This window comes from Anas platyrhynchos, chromosome 5, assembly GCF_047663525.1.
Source record: "Anas platyrhynchos isolate ZD024472 breed Pekin duck chromosome 5, IASCAAS_PekinDuck_T2T, whole genome shotgun sequence".
In the NCBI taxonomy this organism is placed as follows: Eukaryota; Metazoa; Chordata; class Aves; order Anseriformes; family Anatidae; genus Anas; species Anas platyrhynchos.
In genome coordinates, this window is record NC_092591.1 from 46,070,807 (window position 1) to 46,095,267 (window position 24,461).

The following is a 24,461-nucleotide window of genomic DNA, read 5'->3' on the forward strand; positions in this document are numbered from 1 at the left end:
CTCTTTGAACCAACTGGAGATAGCAATGGCAGCAGTTTACCCACAGACTAGAGGGAATCAAATGGCTTCATGGCTGAGCCACTGGACCAGGATTTCAAAAATACAACTTAATTATGGGGTTGGCTGTTGTTTTTACTGTGGGAACAGGCTAGCTGCAGAAATTCACCATGTTTTCAATCTCAGTCATTTATTTTATATATTACTCAGGGGCAGACACAGTCTTTTTATGAATTATGTGCAAGGCTTTTCCTGATGGGATCATGATCTCAGTTACATGCTCTGGACGCTACTATAATATGATAAATAAAAATGTTAGTGGTATCAAGTAGATTTCTGGCAGCAAATAAATGCTTTACATGCCCTGCTATTAGGGTTTGCAGCTGCTTTGTTTCACATATATTTATGAATATATACACCTAATGATTGTTTTATTCAGTGATAAGAAAGAATGGTTATAACCATCATCTGAGAAAACCCAAAGAACTGGGTTGGGAAGCAGCAGTAATTACACCATTGCTGGTGGAGCTATCCAGGCTCCATAGTCTCTTTGTCAGCTGTGGTCCAAGCAGCCATCAGGAGGGGTTGGCCTCACAGATATAGGCAGGAAAATAATGTTATCGTCAGTGCAATGTGTTTGCAGGTTGCTTTGATTCCCTCCATCACGAGAGTTGCTTGTCTGCAGCTTGTTGGTTTGGACTTTTTTTGGGGAAAGGGAAGAAATAATTGGGTTCAATGGAAAATGATGGTCTTGGAATGCAAGGTAAGTGCTGATTTGAAAAGGGAAGGGTGGGAGGAGGAAATGAAGCTATTTGATTGTATTCATCAGTTGGTAACTGCCAAGCAATAAGTATACACAATGAAGAAATAAATAGGATTTCATTGCACAACCGGTTCTTATAATCTAATTTCTATCAAGTATTCTCCGTGTGGGATTTGATTTAGTTATTCTTATTTTCTGTGGACGCATTATTGCACACTGAGGGCCTGTTGCTATTTTTCCATTTGCACGCTTCTTTCTCTGTAGATTTATTTCTTATTTGCTGTTTGGCAAAGTTATATCGCTTTGCCCTGAGATCATTGCAAACTGCATCAGGTCTCTCTGGGATGGATCAATACCTGCAAGAAGAAATACCAAAATGCCTTCATGTTTTAGGAAGTGAGATTTGGGATTCAGCTAGCAGGCATAACGCATGCACAGTTGTCCCTCTTTGCCTTAAGCTGCACTGCTTGTTTTTCACATGGAGAAGCTGAAGACAAAAGTTTGATAGTGAAACATTCCACCCACTTCCAGTAACAGAAATTTTAGGAGGGATTGTGCATTTGACAGACCATTTGTACATTTCCTAGCTATCCTATCAATCTTTCCACAGACAGTGACTTAGAGAGTTTGCTCTGTTTATTGTTGTCTAGTTCATCTTGCCCTTAAGAATTATCCTATTAAGGTTCCACAGACTTTTTTTTTTTTAACATCCTTGCTCTCAGCATCCAAAAGTAAATCTAGTTTTAAAACACAATAATTGTTCCACAGGAATTTATTTAAGGGAAAAAAAAATGTTTATTACCATATTTTAAATTTTGGCAATAGAAACAGTAAGGAGGACTGGTATAATTTTCATCCTTTTTTAGATAAACACATTAAAATATAGTTGCTAAATCATCCTGAAGATTTAAAAATATTTGAAAATGTATTTATTTGTATAATGAGTCTTATTTTGTCATTTTTCTGTGTAAACAATACTGCCTCTATTGTCTGAAGGACCTTCTGTAAAGTTCATCTATGTGAATAAGCAAAGGCTGTATATTCTCAGTATTTGGTCTTAACCTGCAATAAGCACTACTTTAAACAAGCAGGTTTTGTTTTTTTTTTTTTCTTCCAAGAATCTCATTGTTTTTACTAAGTAGTTTATGTTAAGTGGTATCTACTTTTAAATTCACAAAGCATGATAATTAGGGGATGTCATCTCTACTTATACATGTTAGTACTGGATACCACTCAGAGCATTCTTATATTGAATTGTGGTTGTTTGTTTTTTTTTTCATTTTTGCATTTCCAAGTGAAGTAAATGGTACAGAAGAAAAGTTAATTTCAACACAGTTTGAAAGAATCCTAGCATCACTTTGGTTGAAGGAGACCTTCAAGATACAGTTCTGTGATTCTGTGAAATTTGTCTCTTAAACTATTATTTCACTTCCTACCATCCATACTTAACAATAATACCAGCTTGGTTTTGCAGTGTGAACTAGCTTATGCAAACATTCATCGATATGCCTGTCGGGAAACCTTTGTGTTCACCGGAGAGATAACAGAGAACCACTAAAAATTGATGGTGTGGGTGTATACTTCTGAATAATGTGGCAGGTTCTGGGCTACCTGACTCTTGTCCAGCTGTTTTGGTGCATGTTTTTCCTTCCTTCAAAGCCAAAAGTCAGCCAAATCAAACATAATAGCATCCGATAGGAATGCCTTTCTCGAGGTTAGTGTAGAAATTGTGGAATTCGCTGGAATTGGCGTGGAATTTGCTGTACATCCAATCTGCACCTGCTTTTGCTGCACAAATTGGTGCACAAATGCATTTGCTGCACACACAGAAAACACCTGCAGCAAATTGCTGATTGGGCTCCTGTGAAATAAGTATTGTGCTTCTGTCTTGTAGTAATGTCCTCAGAAAGGAAATCTGATAAGGTCTCATCTGCCTCAGCAGTCAGTTTGGTGAACTGTGACATCCCCCAAGGTTCTCTTCTGAATCTCCTTTGCTTGCTGTAAGACATCTGGAGGCCAACGCAAGCACAGGAATTCTCCCTTGGAGTTATCATTGAAGGAAAAAGCCTAGACTCAGGACATATGTCGGAGTGTATTGTGACAAATCTGGAGTGAAGAGTGCAGCTGTATTAGAGGCTAGAAGAGAAGAAATTTGGAGGAGCTCAACTGGCGTTTGTCAGTCATTCACAGACCCAAGCTGTAACCATATCCGTTCCTTGCCAGCTTCTGTGTTTTTTCTCTTCTTCTTGAATGTATGAACAGATAAAAAAAAATAAAAGGGGAAAATGGTACAAAGAAGAAATGGCAGCCATGGCAGAAAGTCATTGGTGCAGTACAAGCATGCCAGATCTAAATAATCTCAAGAACCTGCATTCCAGTATATTCAAATTAAATAACTTTAAATTACATCCTCTCTATGGATTTTCATATCAGCTCATTTCTACAGTATCTCAAATGTTTTTTTTCTTCTGGTGAAAACTCTAACTATTGCCACGACACAAGATGAATAGGATCTCACAGCTGGTCTAATTCTTTAGTTCTGTGTGGTCAACTAATCTAGAATTTCAGCTTTTATGATACTCAGATTTTTTTTTGTTGTTTTTCTTGTTCTTTTTGTTTTGTTTTAACAAAAAAAGATTTTTAACAGCAGTGAATCTATCAGCTGATTTGGGTCTTTTATGAAATATTCCTTCTGCTTAACCCGCAGCATTGAAAGCGTCAAGCCTTGATTTTGAAAGATGAGCTCCACGTTAAATCAAAGTTGCAATATATCTGTCGTTTGAGCTCAGACCTGGAACGTACCGTGAAACAGGCACACAATTTGCGGAGGACTGCAGAGGTATTCATGCAGGAAATTTCAAGTGCTGTGGGATTCATTCCTGCAACGTAAATAACTCATTCTTTAACCACAGTTTCGTTATCCTTTAGTATTTGTGTGTAAACTTTCAGCAGTGGGAGTGGAGGACTGCCAAAGCTATAGGAAGTGGCAGTAGCTCTGGGGCTAGACTGAGGGACAATTGATACGGGGCTGTGACAGTTTTATTTACTGCCTGTCTGAACTTTATTTGAAAATTCCCTTGCTCTTGTGGGGCGTGCAGTGCACCCAGTAAGACATAGTGCTGTGTGTTGGGTTTCTGCAGCATTTCTGTGGCACAGCTTCATATCGAAAAGGAAGGTCAAGGACAGGTCTTGGCCTGTATAATCAGCATAGCAACCCCTACTGCTTCTACGCTGTGGGAGCTGAGGTAAAGCAACTGAGAGTTCATTGTTACCCATGAACTACCTGCTAAAATGCAGCCAGGTAACTAGGCTGACAAGCAATTTTAGTGATCAAAAGGCAATTAACACAAAATTTTGTTATCATTCCTGTGCGTGGTGTATATTGACAGGTTTGGAGAACCGCTCTTTGTGACTCTGGGTACGTCAGCTTTGATCAAGCCTGTTACTCTGCTCTGGGTTTTATGACAGCAGCTAAGAATGAAAACATTTGAAACTGAAGCTACAGTCTGCTTTGCCATGCATATTAAATTTAACAGAAGTAAACACCTGGGCCCAGTAGAAACTCATTCCAGAAACGTGTGTATTGGTGCTCTGTGCCGTTTTCCAAGACCTCCGTCCTTTGGTCTCAACAGGGCTTAAAGGAGGTATAATCTGCCATGGAAGATGAAGTACTTGCAAGTTTAATCTTGCAGCTGCCACAGTGAGTTCAATGAGAAGAAACAATACTGTACGGAAGTGTCTTAAGCAGGAGGAGAGGAACAGCCTGGAGATGTGGCTCAGAGGGGCTGGGATCTTCTGCTTTAGAGGGAAGTGCTGGCCAAAAGCACGTGGCCCCGTGACGATCGCAATGTCCTTTAGCAAGCCCATGAAAGCTGTGGCAGCTGGGTCTCGGTTTGGAGCAACCACGAAGCTGAGAAGGCAGAGTTGCTGACTGTACTGGGCTGGACAAAGCGTAAAAACCTGAGTGCTCTCCCTGTTTTATCACTTGTGCATCACCAGGGGAGTTGCATTTCCTCCCTTGAGATCAGTTTTGCTGTCTGTGAAGTGTGAGGCAGAGATCCACAGGTTAAAAGTGTTATACCTTCATCCCCCTTTCAAACCTGAAATTAAAAAAAATAATAATCCTTGAATTAAAACAGTGAAATCTTTTTCTTAGGAGAAATGCTGCCAGTGCCATCAGCACTGCAGGCCATGTGGAAAACAGCTCTTTATTCCTTTGAAGGTTATCTCCCAAAAATGGGATAACAGAGACACCCACCCTCCTGCAAAGTCCCTGGGCAACAGGAGCTTTTCAGTCACAGGGAAATATTTGTGTGAAAATAGCCAGGAAAAAAAGTCATGAAAACAGAACTTCACGGGATGGTTGTCATTTAAAAAGACCACTGGTAGATGCAGACTTTCTTTTCAGCCCTGGTGACTAAAACACACCTTCCTTCCTCTGTGTCTAAGGTTATGAATTGAGAATTGCCTGGCCAAGTCCTTTTTTTGCTTAGCTTTTGAAGTCTCTGACAGCATGTCTTGACATGGTTCGGAACACTTACTGAGAAAAAGCTCTACAGTTCAGAAGGAAGAACAAGGCCACAGGATTAGGTGTTACATTTCCCTGGCATTTCAGCCCAGAAGCACGCTCCTGGCAGGAAGGACAGGCTGTGCTCCCTACCCGTGCACCTTGTGCGAGGGAGCACAAGGTGCTAATGGCAACCTGAGCGCAGCGAGCTGCAAGACAGAGGGCATCCGTGCCAAGGGGCTCAGCACATTGCTACTTGAATTTGGAAAAGTTAGTACAAAAGCGAGCAAGGCTGCAGTCCTGCATCTCTGCAGTCAGGTCTTTGCGTTCAGGTGAAGGTTGTTGGGCTGCAGGGACACGAGGACATGGCCATAGCACTGCTTGCAGGGCTGGGGGCTGTCATGGATTTGATCAAGTAAGAGCAACACATGCATGCAATCAGTTTTACAATTTCGAGTATTTTACAGCTATTTGGGAGTACAATGAAGCTATTATGTAAGCTCCCTATTAGAACATATGTTACTGATTTAAAGAACAGCCAGGCTTTGAAAGTTTTTTGCTTCTGATGTCAGAATTATCAGTACAACAAAACCATTGTGTACTGACATATGGGCCGGATCGTTGTTATCACTATTCGGTTTGATAAATTCAGCTTGATCTCTGTAGAGATTTTTTTGTCTTAGTTTTGTAAGACAGTAGTTCAGTCACTCTTTTAAACTCTTTCCGAACACCGGCATGTTCATTTTCTGAGTGACCTTTGAAAATAAATAATACCAGCCTGGATCACAATTTTAGATGTATTGCTACTGCAGATTGATTCAACAGATGTGTGTGTTTTAAGATATTGCTTGCAAGTTCAATGGATTTAGTGCTTTATTTATAGGTGAATGATTATAAAACAGTTTCCAAGAGAAATGATGGTCTTGAAGCTGACGGCTGTGCAGGACTGGGTTCTGTTCGGGGTGGTGCTGTCAAGTGTTTACTGGGTAGCCTGAGCTCAGTGGAACTATTCAAGATTTATTATGGTGAAACCAAGAGCAGGATTTGGCTCTCAAGGTCTGCTCTCCATCCAGCAGAATTTTGGCTCAAAAGAGTCAATCCCTAAAGAACAAGAATGCTGGATTAATGGAAGAACATGTTCTTATTTCCCAAACTGTTATTAGGTGTTGTCAGCCAAACTGTTCCTTGCCCCTATGCTCTCCCCCCAGTTTGGGGGAGTGATGACAGGATGGGAGCATCACATTTCATGGGAAAAAAATCCCATGGTTGCACACAAGTGGGGAGGGTGTTGCCAAGACCCTCGCAGAAACCCAGAGCTGTTTGATGAGTTCCCTCCCCAGCAGCAGTATCTGGAGATAGCTGGAGCTTCAGTTGCAAACCCTTCTGGTTATTCATTTTAATGAAAAAAAAAAATGATAATAATAATTATAAGTTCGTGGCTTCAAGGTGAAAGTAGGGGAGCTTTTGTTGATTTCTTAGCACTTTTAGGTATTAAAAGTGTGATTTGGTATTCAGTGCACGTTCTGTAGGCAAATGCGTAGCTGTGTGCGGAGTAATTCCTCTGGAGGACACTGGCTTGGTGACCTCAGAGACTGTAACCCTCTGTTTATCACAGCCAGAGATATGACGTGCACATTCCCACCCCGTGCTCTGCCTCTCCGCTTCAGTGCCCTGCGTGAACCATTGCAGAAGTGAGCAGGATTTATAGCTGCTTTGCCTATTAATTTCTTGCCCTTTCTGTAAAGTTAGCAGCTTCCCCATCGCTCAGGGTAGGACGCTCGCCTCTTGGAATTGAGTGACCTGTTGAATGTATTAATGGGAGCTGTGTTTCCTCAGTAGTGTCCTCTGGTTCCTCCTGTGTGCTCTCTGTGCCTTGCACATCACCAGGGCAGTCCTGTGCTGCCACAAGCTTTCTACAGCATTTCATCTTCTTCCTGCTAATCTCTATTTTTGGAGCAGGTGCTGTCATTTTCGGTACATTTGTACCGTACACAACACAGGTAGCGTCTTGTCTCCGGTGTGTCTCATTAAGGTCAGTGCCAGTCAATGGTTTCTTTCTTATGCTGCTGCTTAGCTTTGCAGCCTTACAGCAGCCACGCTCCAGGGGGGAGTTATCCATATTAATTAATTTAGAGGGAGTTTTTTTCTGATAAAGCAGTGTGATTGACACAGCTTCCAAATGAGTCTTTTGGCAGCTTAAAACATTTGCAGGTGCACTGTGCTGCTGTAGCACCTCTGACCGAAGATCACTCGTTATGGGCGCAGCAGCAAAGATCTGCAGGGCCAAAATTTGGCTGAGTGAACCAAAAACATCAGCGGCTAACACAACCCCAGAGTCAGTGAGGATAATTTTGTTCCTGTCTTTAACTTGCAGCACAAGGTTTGCAGTCTGGGTTAGGCAGAGAGAAAGCTCAGTTCTGCTCTCTGCCACAGGCAGCACGGAAGGAGGGACACCTGGGGACAGACACACGGTCACTTGGGGGGACACAGTCACTTTTAATAACCCTCTTATCAAATGCTGGGTTGCTTTGCAACATGCAGGAGTTCTGCCTTGTCCAGGTACCCAAGACTTGCGAGATATCCCCTAATTCTTCTGTCTGGGCAGTTTTGATCAGTATAACCTCAAACATGCTACTCCTGATTTGCACCCAGGTTAGCTCCAGGAGAGTCAGAGCTGTAACCTGTCAATGAACAGGAATTGATCTGAGGCTCTACAGCTTGCAGCATGAATTGTACATAGTGAGCCAAGTGTGCTTTAGAAATAATTGTAATTACCGTATTTTTCTGGTTGTATCTGCTGTAGGAGAATGCTTGAAGATGCATTAGCTAATAATTCATGGGGAACCTAGTGCTGAGCGTGACTTTGCAGGCAGCATGAACAGGGACTGCTCACGTTCATGTGCACTTGATTTATCTCTAGCTGGCAGTGGAATTGGAAACCGTAGCTGTCCCATTTGCAGATGGAAAAATATGATTCAACTCTGGGACCATTGGACTTCTGAGTAGGAGCAGGGGACTGCTTCTTCAAAATGTATTAAGAGATCAAGGTTTTAGCAGTAGAAGGGATAGCTGTTTGTTCTCAGGGCCTTGTGTAAAACTGTGTAGGAATTAATAAATTGCTTTGGTTTGGCATCCTGTTTATTAACAGAAAAAAATGTTAATAACAAGCATATTAGCAAAAACTCCTTTTGTAGCAAAACGCCTTCACATGAGAAGTACAAGACAAATAAAATCCCTGTCATGCCTTACTACACCGTGTGCAAAATAATAAGGTTAGGGTTGTTTCAACAACCTGAAGATAAGAACGACCATTTTCATGTACCCATGACCGGTGGTTTACAGGAAAGACAATTCTGCCCCAAAATGATCCTGAAAATTGAAAAACTGATCAGTGCTTTAAGTGGGTCATGAAATGAGCAATGCCCTTCCTTCACATTACTTGTAACTGCCATATTTGCGTTTATTGATGTCTTGGCCTTGGTTGATGGTAGGTTCTGTTTTTATAATTTAATTTTTCTTATTATAGGCACACGGCTTACAAATCAAATAATAAATTTCTGTAACTATTGCTTTGAGAGGCATCTGTTCCTTAAGGAAGCTTTAGGACCAGTGTTTTGTTTATAAAATATGCAGTGTAAATGGTCTCTGGAAAATCTTTTTACAAGGTCTTGAGACATGAGGACATACGGGGATGCCATGGTAAACAAGGAGCAGCCTTGGACAGAGAGATGTCGTATGGCTGAGGTTTTTTCTTACTTGCTTTGATCATTAGCTCCACAGCCCTGCCTGTACTTCAAAGGCTACAGAAGTATCCTTAAAGATGCTATACGATATATCCAGGTTGTGCTTACTTAAACCTGCAGCAGCCAGGGAGGAGACGATCAGAGGCACCACCAGTGTCTGGGCTCCCTGTAGCAGGTAGGGAAGGGATGAAGTGAGATAAATCTGAATAATGCCGGTGGACAAACCATGCCACCTAAGGCAGAGGGGCAAAAATCCCCCAGACCTGTTTATTTCATCCTGGAAGCTCTTTTTCAACCCTGTATTTTCAAAGTGCCTGAGACAGGCATCTGGGGATGTTTGTTTTTTTGTGCAGCCATGCTTTATTTTGCCTTCTGCAGTCTCCTTTCTCCTGACAGCCTGACTTAAGTGTTCAGACTGTGGACAAAAACCACAGATCATAATATAATACTTCTGTCCCTACTTGCAAAAGCACTCCTTCCTGACCTCTTGGGCTGCCTGCCTGTGCAATATCCCCGAAGCATGCAGTCTTTTTTGCTGCAAAGCTGCATCAAAGCTGCAAGAGGCTCTCTGAGGGCAGTGCAAAGTTGTTCTCTTTCCCTACAGCCCCTAGTGATGAGATATGAATAAGGGAACTGGTAGGTGTATTCCAAGATGAGAAGAGCCCCTGCGACCATACTGTTTTATCTTCTGCAAATTCTCTGAGGATGTAGCAAATTAGAATTTTCTGCTGATTGAAAAATAACCTTATCTGGTAAGAGTGCTGTTCCTTTCAACTGCAAAACACAAGAAAGGTAACTCCATGAAAGTACAGAGTGAGATGACTGTGCAGTCAGATCAGATATATTTGGGTTATAAACGTGGAGTAAATGGTGCCAGCATAAACAAACCTCACTTAATGAAAGAATTAGCTCTTGGAAGACTTTGAGTCAAACTGGACTGGAACTGACTGGAACTGGCACTGGACTCATTGGCATACAAGAACAAAAATATCTGTGGAAGAAAGGTTTGAATTACAGTTGTATTCTCCACCTTCAAAAGGTGACAGTTCTTAATGTGATTTCTTGTAAATGACATGTTTTGAAGCAAGAAGCAGCGGCCAAGTCTTAGGAAACATAAAGCAAGTCTTGAGTTCCTTTGTCCATTCAAATAGAGCCTGAATTGTTTCCTTCTTAAGGGATCTTGGAACCACGTTGTCCCATCTCCATGTGCTGTGGATGGCTCGTTGTGGGCTCTCAGATTTAGATGGGATCTCTTCCTGCAGCTCTCTAAAAGTAAGTATGGATATGTCCTGCCAAATGATGATCCGATAACTATCTTTAGTTGTTACTTCTCTTTTTAATTGCAGTCTTTGTTCTCTTCTCACCCTTTGTTTTTCTAAAGGACTTTGAATATATGCCTGGAATTGCACGTGTTGATTTAAAAGATGCTACAATATTTTTTTTACTTGAGGCGTAGCATTCAGACCCTTAAAATGTCTGATGCAGCATAGTGTTCATTTCCATATTGGTCCTAGGTGGCAACAGCCACACTTGCAAAATGTTCGCTTCCATGCTAATTTCATTCTGTGCCATGTAGTATTTGAAATATTTTGCAAATCTTGAGTGTTACTTGTGCGAGCCTGGAGTTTATGCATTCTGTTTACTTCTGCTAAGGAACTCTACATAGCCTATAACAACATCTCAGACCTCAGCCAGCTGAGCTTGTTGGATCACCTTGAGGTTTTGGACCTGGAAGGGAACAATATTGAGGACATCAACCAGATGCAGTATTTGGGACTTTGTTGCAAATTGAGGAGTCTGACTGTGGAGGGTAATCTTATTTGTCTGAAGCCAAATGCAGAATCTGCAGAGGTGAGAACACGGTTTGTACACATTACATTAATTTTTTGCTGAGGTTCAGCAGTGTCAAAAAAAAAAACAAGAACAATTTTCAAACTCCTGCTGTTTATCATTTAGCCAATAAACACCTCTTCTCACAGCTTGCAGTGCAAAAAGGAGTCTTAAAGGAAGAGCAAGTAGGGTGTGGACGCAAACTGTAGGGGTCCATTCTAGTTAGTAGGGGTTTTACAACAGGTTAAGGAGTAGCTGATGTTTTTCTTAGGGGATGTGCCAATTATAATGCCTCGATTAGATGTCTCTCTTTAGACTTTTGCATTTCTTCTGGAGGATCCCCTGTCCAACAGCAAGTTCTTCAGGACCACCCTGCTCAAAAGTTGAAGCTGATGTTGAAATGACTGGGAAAAGCTGTATTGTAGGAATTGCGTGTTGTCCTTTTCCTTAAAATGGTAAAATGAAATTATCAAAAACACTTTTTATAAAAACCTGAAGATAAAAAATATAGCATTTCACCTCATACATATTGAAGTGATAAAATCAGTTCTGCAGAGGAATTTTGGTAAAAGCATGAGATTATTTGTGTCACAGAGATGAAAACAAGTAATACATGATCTGCTTTGGGTTTCAGGATACTCCACAAGAAAAGTAAGGAAGATCTAGTTCTATATGAACAGTCTCAAAGCTTTATTAATCTCTTTCCCTGCTTTGAAAAAATAGCATAGGGTATAAAACCAAACATCTTGGCATCTACTCTGAAGGTAACAGGAGGAAAATCAGAATTTGAGAAACTGGATCAAAAGAGACTGTTCTTCATTTTGGTCACATACAGTCAAATACATACCAAAGGATGGTTTGTAGCCAACACGCTATATACCCTCATCCGGATTTTTTGGAAGGTCATGAACATATGCATACACATGGGTATGTAATGCACAGCATTCACTAGGGATGGCACATCCCACAGGCACCATAAAGAGCTGATAATGCAGGGGAAAGCAGAGCAGGAGCTGGGGCTGTGTCTCCAACGTACCATGTTATATATCTGCCCTGTGCATTTCAAAGGAATTGTTTCCATACCATTAATTTTCAGAAAAGGAGGGGTTTGGTGTCCAAGACTTGTCCTGGACTTAGTCTTGAAAACTGAGGTGCTATCACTAAAACTCAATCATGTAGTAGATAGGTACATATTTTAAATCTCCACATTTTTTTTAGATTCATAAGTTGTTAGTATTTTTGAGATGGAACTACTGTCTTGATCACATTCCTCAATAAAAGCAGCAGAAGGTAGGGCTTTAGTTATCATAATGTCATATTGCCTGTGATTTGTTTAGCTGAGGAAATCAGTCTGTGAGCTGCTGCAGCACGTTGTCATGTAATGGGAGCTGAAAGAGGAGCGTTACGTTGTGGTGTGCCTTGTTGCATTAACCTGCGCTAAATGGTTGCCTCTACTTCTATGCAATCTGTTGCATTCAAATGCCAGCCAGAATTTGATGAGAGACTCTGCACAATAGTACGTTTTACAGAGTGTAAGTTAACTGTGGACTCCCACATGTTGGGAAGCTGCTCTGCTCTCGGGTGGTTACAAAGCTGGCTCTGTCCCTGACTGCCTAGCGCATCTTGTTGGGCATTGCCACTTTCTTGGTTTCATCCGACACTGTTTGCATTTCTTCAGGGTATAAAAAAGTCACCTAAATATAGAAAAGAGTAGATACAGACTCACTTTGGTGTGCCCTAGATGGCCAATTTTCATTCCTCGATCTCCTTGTTGTAGTGTGGCTCTTGCTACGGCTCTGTAAAAGCTCTCCTATTTATTTACTTCTCATCTACAGAATGGTCCAGCTAGATTTACTGCTCTTTCTTCAGACTGCCTGTTTGCTCTCTGTAATTTGATTTTCAGATGAGCTCATCTTCCTCTGTTATCTAAACCAAAAGCAACAACCTGATGATAAATTTTGCAGCCTCTGTTGCAGTAATGTACCATGAGCGTAACATGATGCTGCTCTCAAACAGGACATGGCTATAAATTGGCTCTAGCCCAGGCTCTGTTCAGAGTACATGTGGTACGTGGTAACATGGCGATGGGTTGACTCATTTTCTAAATTAAGATTAAAGGCTCAGTTAGAGGAGTTCAGTGTCTGCCTCTTAACAACAACAATTACACGCTTTATTTGGTGAGTTCCCTCTGCCAGCCTTGGTGCTGCATTTTGGGAGGGAGGGAGGGAGGGAGGGAGGGAGTGTACAGCCATCCAGCTACCACTGAAAGATTTCTGTTTATAATGGCTCCGTGTTGAAGGAGGACTTAGCTGTCTGGAGTTTTCTAATATTGCTCGTAATGTCACGAAAAGCATAACATTTGTTTGAATAAAGCAATTGCTTTATAGGTAGCTGATCACTTTCAGGGAAGCCACCCATTCATATTCTGCCACTAGCGATGCGCTCTTGCTTTATGCTTATTTGAGTAGGAAATGTATGAGATCACCATCATTGTTGCCATTTGTAATCTGAGACAATTTTCCATTGCAGTATTTCCATTGCAAAGCATCACAACCCAGTCTGCCCTGAGGTACTGCTAAGTTTTCCCAAAGAAGAAAGTGCCACGTGGAGATGCCTTTCCACTGCCGGCATCCACCAGAACAGCCCAGTTCACAATGTGCTCTGGGAACAATTGTCGCTGTTCTTCATTGATCTTGTTGCCTACAGGTCCCAAGCATTGTCACATGTTCATGAATATTTTTATTCAATGTCACGAGCAGAAGGGAGCTGCATCTGCGCTTCACCCTTTAGGTGTCACAGTGAGCCCACGTGCATTGGGTGTGACCGTGTTGTTCTTCCAGCACACTGAAAAGCAACCCCAAAGCAGTTTGTTTTAGCCTTTTGTGCACCTGCTATTGGCATGCAACCTCTTGCAGAAGAAAGTATGGTTAGAAGTAAGTAATCTCTTCTAATGATGTATAAAATCATGTATGGGTACCCTGAGGAGTGCCCCAGAAAGTCAGCGTAGTTCATTCAGTGCACCATACCTTTACCCATCAGCAAGCATAGCTGCACCCATAACCTGTCTTTTTCAGTATTGCTGTAACCTCACTGTTGATGCAACAACCAGAGAATCACAGAACCAGGCAAAGAGGCTGGACAAATGCTGAGGATGCCCAGGCTTTCCCATCAGTGGCTGCCTTCATTTTTGTAGCATGCATATAATGTAACAAAGATAAAGACCAAAGTCATCAACACATGAACGGCAGAGAGGCGTTTGGGCAGGAGGAATATGTTTGCACTCAGAACATGTTCATGATCAATTTGATCAGAAATCATGTGAGGAGAAAGCACAGTGAAATGAAACTCCTGATGGTATTTATTTTAGTTGAATGAGGCAAGTAGGTTTACTTCATAGAAGTATTTCAGGTTATACAGTAGTCATACAAATTGAACACCGTCATGCTTCTGAAGGACAGTCAGAGCTGTTCAAGTGACCACTTTCTCAATTTCTACAGGAGCCAGGTTATAATTACAGAGCTGAAGTGAAAAAGCTCATTCCCCACCTGGAGTATTTGGATGAAATACCAGCAAGCCAGACTGCTATCCCTCCTTCCAAGAAGATGAATGAGGACTGGCTAATCATCAAGGAATCCATCAAGGAAGCTGGTTTAGCCAGAGACATTTCATGGTTGGGTACGTCAGATTTCCTATCAAGGTTCATTTTTCAGGTTATGATGTGTGAAAAAGAAAGATGGAGAGCAAGCTGGCCTCTTCAGAGCCAAAGCTAAATTATAGAGAAGGGACAAAGAACTTTGTCTTCTTCACTTGGGAGGTGGGGAAGCTGGGATTCAGTACGGTGCAGATTTAAATGAAAGCTGTCCAAAGCTGGCCACTAAGATCAGAGAAATGCAAACGACTTGTAAAGCATCAAGTGAATGCAGCAGTAACTGGGAGTCTGTGCTTAGCATTCATTCGGCATGATCAGAAGAAGCAAAGCTTGGAAAATGTTTCATCAACAGCTGTTCTCAGCCCTTTCTATGGTAGCAGTCAATCCCATGTCGTGTGGATGTAGCAGGATATCCTACTCCAATTTAATAATAGGAAAGGCAATTTGGTCACCACGCCTTAATGGTAGCAACATCCTAGCAACTGTGATTGTGTGGTCTTGCAATACATCTATTCCATTTTCTTTGCCTTTGTGATTAAGTCCATTACATTCATTAGGACAGAGTAAATGGTTTGAAAATAAATCTGTTGTCCCTTTGCCTGTAGCCTCGGTTATAGTTCAAATGTCTGTGCTTTTACATATCGTGCTGCATGCACTTTACCACATTCCATTAAATATTACAAAGTATTTCCTATAACTGCTCCTGTTGCTTCCCATTAGTGTGGGCAATGCAGTTAGCTTCCCAGCCCCCACGGCTGAGGTATGCCTGCCAACTGTACTCCATTAAAAATTTAGTTTGTTTTGGAATAAGTACATATGTTTGTCATTTATTTAATCCCTGTAGGTCCAAATCATTAGATGTAGTAGTAGTTATGGTAGTGAAAAAATCCATTAAAATTTGATCCCTGAGTGATCCTGCTTTGGCAGCATCAGCTATGGTTCAGAGAACTAGTTAACAAAGTAGACTGAGAGAAACAGTGGGGAACGAGCACAACATTTTGAATTCATATTGTTTTCTAGTGTAGCCAGACTTACGTTTTTGCCTTCAGCTATAAACTGATGAGTTCACATGGTCAGGTTCAAGCATCCCCATATTGTCTTCTTTCCTATAGCAACGTTGACTCAGGTACTCTGCATATGCTGTGTGCTTCATGGCTTTGTGTGAGCAACGAGGTATTTGGAAGGCCTCTAACACTGAGCTCCTAATGAAATGGCCATATTATTACAGTGCTGATTGCTCCGCTGTGGAGCTGGTAGATGCTCGACATTTTAAAGAGCAAGCTATTCATCTAGGCACTGAAATGAAATTTGTTCTCCTATAAATTGGTGGCTGCACACGCTGCTGGTGCAGCTGTACTCTGCTCCCAGGACAGCAGGCCGTTGGGCAGGTAGGAGCTCACAGCTCTACCTCCACTAGCTGTTGTGTAATTCATCCTGCCCTGTACCATTATGAAACTAAATTAGCACCTTTCTTTCTGTGCTGGAGAAGTGTGTGAGATGATACTGGAAAAATCTGTCACTGCAATTCCCAGATTTCCATAAGTCATGGCACGTGGTTTGCCCTGGTTGACTAACAGCCCTGGGAAGGTGGCTGTCACCACCTGCATGGTGTCTGTGCATTAAGGAAAGTGTTTTAAGGCTTGGACTGTACCTGTGGCAAGCCTGTAGTCATTCCCTGGGGCCAGGGGTGCCTTGGGCAGCAATGAGGGGCAGCTTATTCCTGCCCTAGACACTGCATTGGCAGCGTGCAATGATGGTGTGGTTTACAGCCTGCTTACACTGCTGAAACCTCTCCCTTAGGTCCATGTCTTGGGGCTGTGGCAAAGCAGTCTGGATCCAGCCCAAGACCTCCCTCAGCTTCCAGCCCTGGAACTGCTCAGTGGTCTGCAAGTGCAGGAAGATGTAGCAATGCCCCCCTGTTGTATGGTGGCTCTCTTCTTTCAGATCCGATGGTTGCTGAAGATCTGTTTCCAGAAGATGACTCCAGTGATTTGACATATGGTAATATAATTTTTTAATCCTGTACTTTCCCACACCTCCACCTCCTTGTGAATGTTATTATTGCTGATGAAAGCCTGGGTGCTTTGAATAACACCCACCCATGCAACTGCTACATCAGGTTCGGCGCATGTTTTCTTCCATGGCACTTACCTGCTCTAGCGTGGGCTTTCCTTTACTTTCCCCTGCTGCAGAAGGTGCAAGTTATCTGGGCTTCCCCCTTCCCATACATCATGTCTTTCGTGACAGCCACGTGCTGCAGTGGTGCACCCTTGCTGAAGTTCCCTTTGGTGAAACGCTCTGCTCTCACACCTTCACAAAAGCTGTCCTGCTCAGTCCTTTAAATGACCTATCAGCCTTGATGGGGCTCACTTAAGTGTAGCTTACGTGAATAAATGTGGGCTCATCTTGTTCAGTCGTTGTGATGTGGTCCATGCAGTATAGTCCTCTAGAAAGGCATGGTGAGGCACGTTAGCTCCCCAGTGGATTACATACTGAAAGGTGTGGTGTGTGTACCGCAGGCTCTCAGTGTGGCAGGGGCACTGCCATCAATCACCCCTTTCTTTTGGGTTTCCAGGGTTGGGTCAGTGAGAGGAGTCGGTTCCTTGACTTCACATACCTGATCTACAGGCTAGATAAAGAATTGTCTCTGCATAGCCACATGGGGAACCTGATCCTGCTCAAGATCTGGCTGAAAAATAACCCAGCAAAACAAAAAAATACATACTCTGTTTTATTCTGGCTCTGTTTCCTGATCTTACTTCCCATGTGACCACACCAGTGTTTGCACCAGCACAGCGGAGGAGGCAAGGTAGGAGCAGAAGGAAACAGAGAAACCGCCTCTTAGCATCAGGCCATGTAAGCTGGCACTGTGAACCTACATCCTGAATTATTACATCTCCCCTGTATGTAGGAAATTATGCTGATTGGTTTCAAAGACAGCACATTTTGCTAAACACCGGAGTAAAATATTTTCTTTTTTCCTTTTTTTTTTTTTTTTTCTTAGGACTCAGCCAAGTTATTTGTGGGAACCCCGTCAAGGCCCTTCGTGCAAGGAGGCAGAAGCTAGGTGTATGTTTTTCTTGTACATGTACACTTCACATTCCTGCCAGCTCACCCACATAAATTCCATGATAAATTGAGTTTCAACTGTGATTTCTGGTGGCTTACTCTCATGTACAGTCCAACCTCCAACACCTGCTCCCCTCAACTCCCCCCCCACAAAAAAAAGGGAATTGTGCTTGAAGAGGGTGCAGAATCTTTTGCCCTGATGTTACAAAGCCTCTGTGCACACGTGCTAGTCCCTGCTGAGGTGGGATGGTAAAGAGCTGTGAAAGCACATGGGACCACTTTGGCCATGGAGTTCAGACTTCATTAATTTGTTTTCAACAAGTATTTGGTCTGGACACAACCCCAGTCTGTGCTCCCTCACATACGTGCCGTGAGCTCCCAAATAAAGAATAAGGCAATTAGCAGACAGAAGTCATTTATGCCATCCTGGCTGGTCAAAGCACAAGGCAGAGTTGTGAATTTTGGTGGTATTTCTACAACAGCTGTTTAGCAAAAGATTTTTCAGGAGTTTGATGTTGGTAGTCAGGCCTAAAAGGTTGGCGCTGTTGATTAAATAAATATCAAGCCCAAGTTTGTTGTTCTCAGCCATGGGGTAGTGCTGTGGCCCTGCAGGTCAGCCTGTTCGTGTCAGCGGGCCAGTAACTTAGTGAGAAAACACCCGTGGGATTAAGGGTGGGCAGTCTGGCTCACCATGATTAGCTTTTATGGTCCCTGAGGTTCAGTACAGCACGGCCACATGTGCATAAGTTCAAACAGGCTGTGCTAAATCAGGGAAACGGCATGTACAGGACACCTGCATCTCTGCTCTGTCTGCAGCTTCTCTTAATGCTGACAACAGATGTTAAAGAACCGCTGGAAAAAATGCAGCCCTCCCTTTCTCTCTGCTGCCACTGCCCAAACACTGGAAGCTTTTCTGAAGCAAAAGTGAACATCTGATTGAATTACAGTGTGTTGTAAGCTGGGATGTGAAAGGAGACTGCAGCCATATGCTGAGTGGTGCAGTATCTGCAGTACTGGTCTTAATATGCTCATTGGCATAGATGCTGCAGGCTTACACTTGTTTACAGGAGAATAATCTGCCAGAGGGATATAAATCAAACCTATTTGTTCCTTCCACCCTGGTTTCCTCCTGCTGAGCTCCCAGAACTATACCAGTGTACAGGGCAGCCATGAGGCTTTAAAATAGAAGAGGTGAGGGGTGATCTCAGCACTCCGGAGGAACAGCATACAGACGCCTTCCGAAATACAAAGTCCAGAAACTGAGCCAGAGAAAGTTTCTGAGGTTATCAAGACTACTTCTGTCATTTTTCAGCCACCTGCAGTGAGCCCCTTGAAACAGTGCAGTCTGAAGATGGAAAACCCTTATGTCTCTGTAGGAGGAGAAGATCTGAGCCAGAAGGATGTCTTTTCTGAGCTGAGAGTATGGAGAGAACAGCATAAGCGGTGAGAGTGTGGGAGAATTCTTGTTATGCAATAGACCAGGGATTCACTTTCTGCTGTAAAATAAAATAAGCTCTTTGGCCACCTGGTGGCAGTTTCATGGGATAGCCCCTCATCTTCTGCCTTCCCTTCCCTGCAGACAGGGATGGAAATCCTTATGGTGGTACCCCTCCTGAGAGGTTTATGGGATGGGGAAAGGAAAAAGAAACCTTGGGGAGGTTCTGTCCTCTCAGCACATATAGGGTGGGCTTGCTTGCTTAGAGAGTATAGGGAATGACTTCTCATAACAAGTAAGATATTATTGGTCCTGTCAGTGTTTTCATTCTGACAGTGAAAAAAAAAATAAAAATGAAAGCACATGAGGATTTTCAAAAGCGTCACACCAGCCTGATCAAATGGAAGGCTGAAAGGAAAATAACACCATGCTGAGATTCCCCCATCACATAGACAGATGATAGTTGTTTTAGACGTAAAGATCACTTTGTTTCTCTGAACTTAATTCACATCCTAGTACTGCCCCATTTCACTTGGTTAACTTCAGGATGCTTCAGGTTAACTTCAGTCATAGGCAGCTTACATGCCTGATCCATTTAGACTGATTTTCCAGATCTCCAGGTAAGTGCCCAATCACTGTGGGTGACTAAATCCACAGTCTTAGCATTTGCCTGTGTGGCTACCCCAAGCTGCACTTAGCTTGCTGCATATTCTCAAAGGCTCAACTCAAAGGCTAACTAGATGTGTAATGCTTACTCAATGTTGTCCAGGTGTCCGCAAACAGGTCAGCAAGACAAGGCTGACCGAGCAGTGAAGATAACTGTTAGTGATGAGGAAGAGAATGAAGCCTTCAGCCTGGCTGCCAGCAGTGAGGAAGAGTTGAGGGAGACTTCTGATGAGGACCTCATTGATTCTTCCTGCCACTCCTGTGTCTCACAGTCGTCTTCAGGTATTGGGAAGGGTTGGCATTGTGTAGTGACAAGTGCTGCTAACTGTTCACAGGTAGATTTATCAGTACCTGCAGTGTTTTCTGAGATCTGGCATCCATGCTGTAGAGAGCAGTTTGGAAACCCTATTGTAGAGCCAGACCCTGAGTAAGCCGTTCTGTTGTCTAAGCAGGACATGGTGACCGCCCATCAGTTGGTATATTTCAGCACAGAATTAAGGGAAATAAACTTGATCTTCTACCAGCTTAGCATCCAATCTAGAGGAAGGACATGCCTTTGTCTTTTACCTTGTGTAGTTGATTTGTGGCAGTCTCAGGTTAGTATAAAACACCGTTGTTCCAAATGAGCTATGTCTTACCCCAGTTGGCACCGATGCAAATCATGGCTGAGCTGATGATTAAGGTTCAACCACACGGCTGGGGATTCTGGGAAGATGTTCAGGCAAGAGATTAAAAATGAAATGTGCTCTTTTACTCAGGAAAAAAGCCAAAGACCTCTCTGGAATTGCAGTTAGATGGATGAAAGCAGGATTGTTGAATATCGTATTCAAGGCTATTAGAAACATTAATAATGGTTATTCCAAATACATATCAGGTAGAAGAGATTGCAAAAGTATGACTTAAATTTATTTCTATTGTTAATAACCACATTTTTGCTTCAATAAGTATTAGCACATGAATTTGGGGTTTACGTTTCTTATATGAGCAAAATGTATCAATAAAGAATTGGAAAAAGATAATAGTTTTGGAAAAAATGTAAGCATCGTAATTAGTAAAATAATTAAATTATACAAAGGCTCTCTGTATAAAAGGTAAGGTGAATTATAACTTAACAAGACCTTAACTTAACTCCTTAACAAGAACAGCAGCTGTTTAGAAAAATTCAAATGAATGTCCTCTTGTCCTGTGACCACAAAAGTCTTAAACTATGATCTTGTGACCTCTTTAGATTTCTTCAGATTGAGTATGATTTATTATGATCTCATCATCTTTTTAGATTTAATAGACAATGCCCAAAGTACCTCTGTGTGCCCGTGTCATATCCCTTAGGACCATAAAAGTGAATGGATGGGCTAAGATGTGGGCGTTGAGATCTGTTGGGATTTGGTTATGAGATTGAGTGGTTTCAAATCTAGTATCACCTGGGGGTGGGGGGTCACCCAGATCACAAGCAACTGGCCATAAAAACCAAGGTTCATACAAGATAATCACAAGCATTTATAGATGTGTATGTTTTGCAGAGCATATACATGGTACAAGATTAGTGGCTGACTGACTGTTCAGCAAGGCAGTTAAACACACGCTTAACCTCTGCGATTTGAAAATATATTTCAAGGTTTGGAGAGGTATTTAAATGTCTCAGCACTGAACTTTAGAAGTGTCCCCTACCCAGTGTGATTTTCTGACAGCGGAGCTTCTTGCTGGAAATAATCCTGACCAGGAAAGGACAAGTCATCTGAGCAAAACCAGTCCTATTTAAAAGTGTATGCAGCATCAGATCTATATAATCTGCTCACTTTGGAAGTCAGTGAGTGTTATTTCAGGCCCTTGAGTCAGGCATACTGGTCTTTTAGAACATCTTTACTTAAAAACAAACAAAAAACACCATCAACTTCAGGCATTTTAAAATCATACAGTGTGACAGAAACCGTTCAGTGAAAAATTTATGTCAGATTTATATAGTTACCTAAACAGTAAAATACGTGTCAGTCAGTTAAAAGTTAGAAAGATGAATTTTTTGTGCCTGGGTTTTGGTGGCACATTCTTTGGATTGTGTTCCTGCCCCAGACTCTGCACATCGGGTAATTAGGTACAGTTGGTTCTTTTAATAGACAAGAGCAATTGGATCCCTGCTATGTACAGAATGGTTTTAAGCATATATGCCTGCACGTTCTCTTCATACATCACCAATACAATTTTTCTTCTGTGTATTTCACCTGAGGATTAGATGGGTTAAAATCTGAACAGAATCTCAGACCCTTTCATTAACTGGGTCAGCCATTGAGGAGTGAGACAAGCTGGTAAATTGCTGCGTTTCCCTGCCATGTTTCAGATTCATCACATGCTCAGGAAGGCACAGCGTCCTCCAGCCTGAGCCATTGTCTAATTCCATCTCCGCCGAAAAGCCCTTCGCCTGCCTCTCTAAGGGGTGTTGCAGCAAGATGCTGGAAAACGAGGAACCACAGGGTAAGGTGCCTAAAACTGCCCAGCCAAGAGGAGGACAGGCAGTGGACACAGCAATGCCAGACAAGGGATAGGAAAGAAACTTCAGCCCAGCCTCTGGGCGAGGAACTTGCTCTCCTGAGCCTGCACAGTGTGCCAGCAGCACATGAGCCTTCACCCTGCGGATCTCGAGGAGAGCACCAGCCTGATGGGAGCACGGGCAGGCAGAGACCTATTTCAGGACCAGCAGCTGTTGGATCAACAAGCATCAGGTATGCGTGCTGCTGGCAGCTCTGCCTGCAGGATGTCTAGTGAAAATAGAAGGGGCTCCATGGCAGGAAGAAGCAGAATTCTGTGCTGGCTCCAGAGTCCCCTGCCTGTTCTGTAAAAAGAACTCCTTTTATTTGTGCTGGCATTTATCTTCATCCTTCTAAAGCAAAACGAAACATTTTCTCATGCTACTTATAGCTTGAGCACTTGAGTTTTGTATTTTCTTGAAAAACGTCCCAGAATTTTCCTGTGTCCTTTCTGCTCCACTCTCATGTTCGCAGTGCAGGGCTGTTATCTATGTCTGTGGCAGAGCTTTTTAGTGGTACTTGTTCAAGACTCCCTGGATAAATCCCAGAGTGAGTTCCTAATGTTCCACTGTGATTTTTCCCCTTGTGATTTACATCAATTCATGCTAGAAAGCACTTTGAAAAATAAAGTAGGCATTAGATAAGTGTCACATGCACCAAAACATGGTTATTTCTTGACCCTTTTACTGTAAGATTAACATCATATTGCTTCTTCAAAGAACTAAACCTGAAGAGTTATGACACCTTGATTTCTAAGTGAACATAGCTATTACAACACAGTACGCACACGGAGCACGTGCCTTGTGTGCAAAGCTGCTGTGCCTTGTGTGGATCCTGGGCCTGGCAGCTTTTGGTTCTGTTTTCAGAGTGGGAGACTTCAGAGCCTATGGGGAGAATGCAGACATCCAGCCCTGGAGTGCAATTTCACTGTGGTGATTTTCTCTGTTTTTCTCAGGCCTGTCATGGACAAGAGTCCCCCCACAGTGATCAACCATCACCTGCCAGTTCTTCGCTCAGCAACAAAAGCCTCAAAGAAGTTTGGACCAGCAAATGCAGTTTGGCCCCCAACTGCTAGGGCCACGCTGCAGAAGTTGCCAGACAGACCTGCTGTCTCGACAACGTCTCGGAGCAAGGGTCCCCAGTCCTAGAAGATAGCCTGGGTGTGTTGGAGCCATTTACAGAGCATGATCTTCAATCACTGCGTGCAGTCCTTACACTTGAAGGATCGATGCTGTCTTTCAGCTGTTTCTGCAAGCTAAAAGCAGAGCTGTGCAAGTAGAGCAGTTTAAACAAATGCTATGATTTGCCTCAATTAAGGCTACAGCTGGTCCAGAAGTGCTTTCTTTAAAGAGCACCTGCTGATCAACATAAGAGCTAATCAACCTCTTATTACAGAAAACATGGTTATTTTTGCAGAGTTCATGCACTAAAACAGAACAAGGCTTAACATATTTCCTCTCCTCTGCATCATGCCCTGCTCGGTGAGTGAGGCAGTGACACTAAACCAGACAGGGCTTAGAGCCTGCAATTTCCAGAGTGGGCTGGAGGAGGTGAGGGACATGGGGCATTTCCTATCACACACGCCAGCCTGGCTTAGAAGCAGCCCCATTGTCCTCAGTATTTAGGGACAAAGCCAAGGGTTCAAGAGGAATCCTTGACCTGAGTGTGTTGCAGGGGAGAGACACAATGCCCACATCCCCAGGACAGGAAGAGCCCGAGAAGGCCGGGTGGTTTCAGAGCTTAGCCCATTCGGTCTCCTTGCATTGCTGTGGAACCAAATGCTGAAGAAGTGACTCGTTGCTCTGTTAACATGTTTATTTGCTCCACAGCTGCCTGGAAGGACTTCTCTCATTTACTGTGGATAGGCATTGCACACCAGAATCTCATAAGTGGTGCTGACCTCTGCGAGCAGGCTGCGCCATGTCAGAGCCTCCTCTGTGTGCACTCAGGTGTCTCACCTCCAGTTCTTCAGGTCAAATAGCCTTTCCGATTCCATATGACCGAGTAATTTTAAATAATGCAGCAGCAAAGATGAGGCAGGAGAGTAAGGAAATGATCTCTTGTTTTTCAATAGGGCATTTACTTTATATTTGGGTGAGATTCAGAACAGCTGTTTTAGTGGCTGCAGACTGAAATGCTGATCCAAATGTCTGGGGCATGCAACTTCATTGAAGTTGCAGTCTGAAACCAAACATCATCACGTTTTTTATAGTTTAAATTACCATGTTAGATATATATTTTTAATCACTCGATAAAACAGTAATTACATGATGAGTTAATTAA

General features: G+C 42.7%; 1 protein-coding gene across 17 annotated transcripts in view; it reads left to right on the forward strand.

Annotated features, from left to right (window-relative positions):
• LRRC56 (leucine rich repeat containing 56) overlaps nt 1–24,461 on the forward strand; it is a 77,886-nt gene extending 53,425 nt beyond the window's left edge. For all 17 annotated transcript variants that reach the window (XM_072038934.1, XM_013097064.5, XM_021270568.4 and 14 more), the window contains 9 exons: nt 10,186–10,282; nt 10,664–10,861; nt 14,338–14,515; nt 16,290–16,490; nt 17,494–17,558; nt 18,871–19,001; nt 19,763–19,941; nt 21,992–22,373; nt 23,134–24,461. In XM_072038934.1, coding sequence (XP_071895035.1) covers nt 10,186–10,282; nt 10,664–10,861; nt 14,338–14,515; nt 16,290–16,490; nt 17,494–17,558; nt 18,871–19,001; nt 19,763–19,941; nt 21,992–22,373; nt 23,134–23,326 — 1,624 coding nt within the window. In that variant the 3' untranslated portion in view covers nt 23,327–24,461. The remainder of the gene's footprint in view (nt 1–10,185; nt 10,283–10,663; nt 10,862–14,337; nt 14,516–16,289; nt 16,491–17,493; nt 17,559–18,870; nt 19,002–19,762; nt 19,942–21,991; nt 22,374–23,133) is intronic.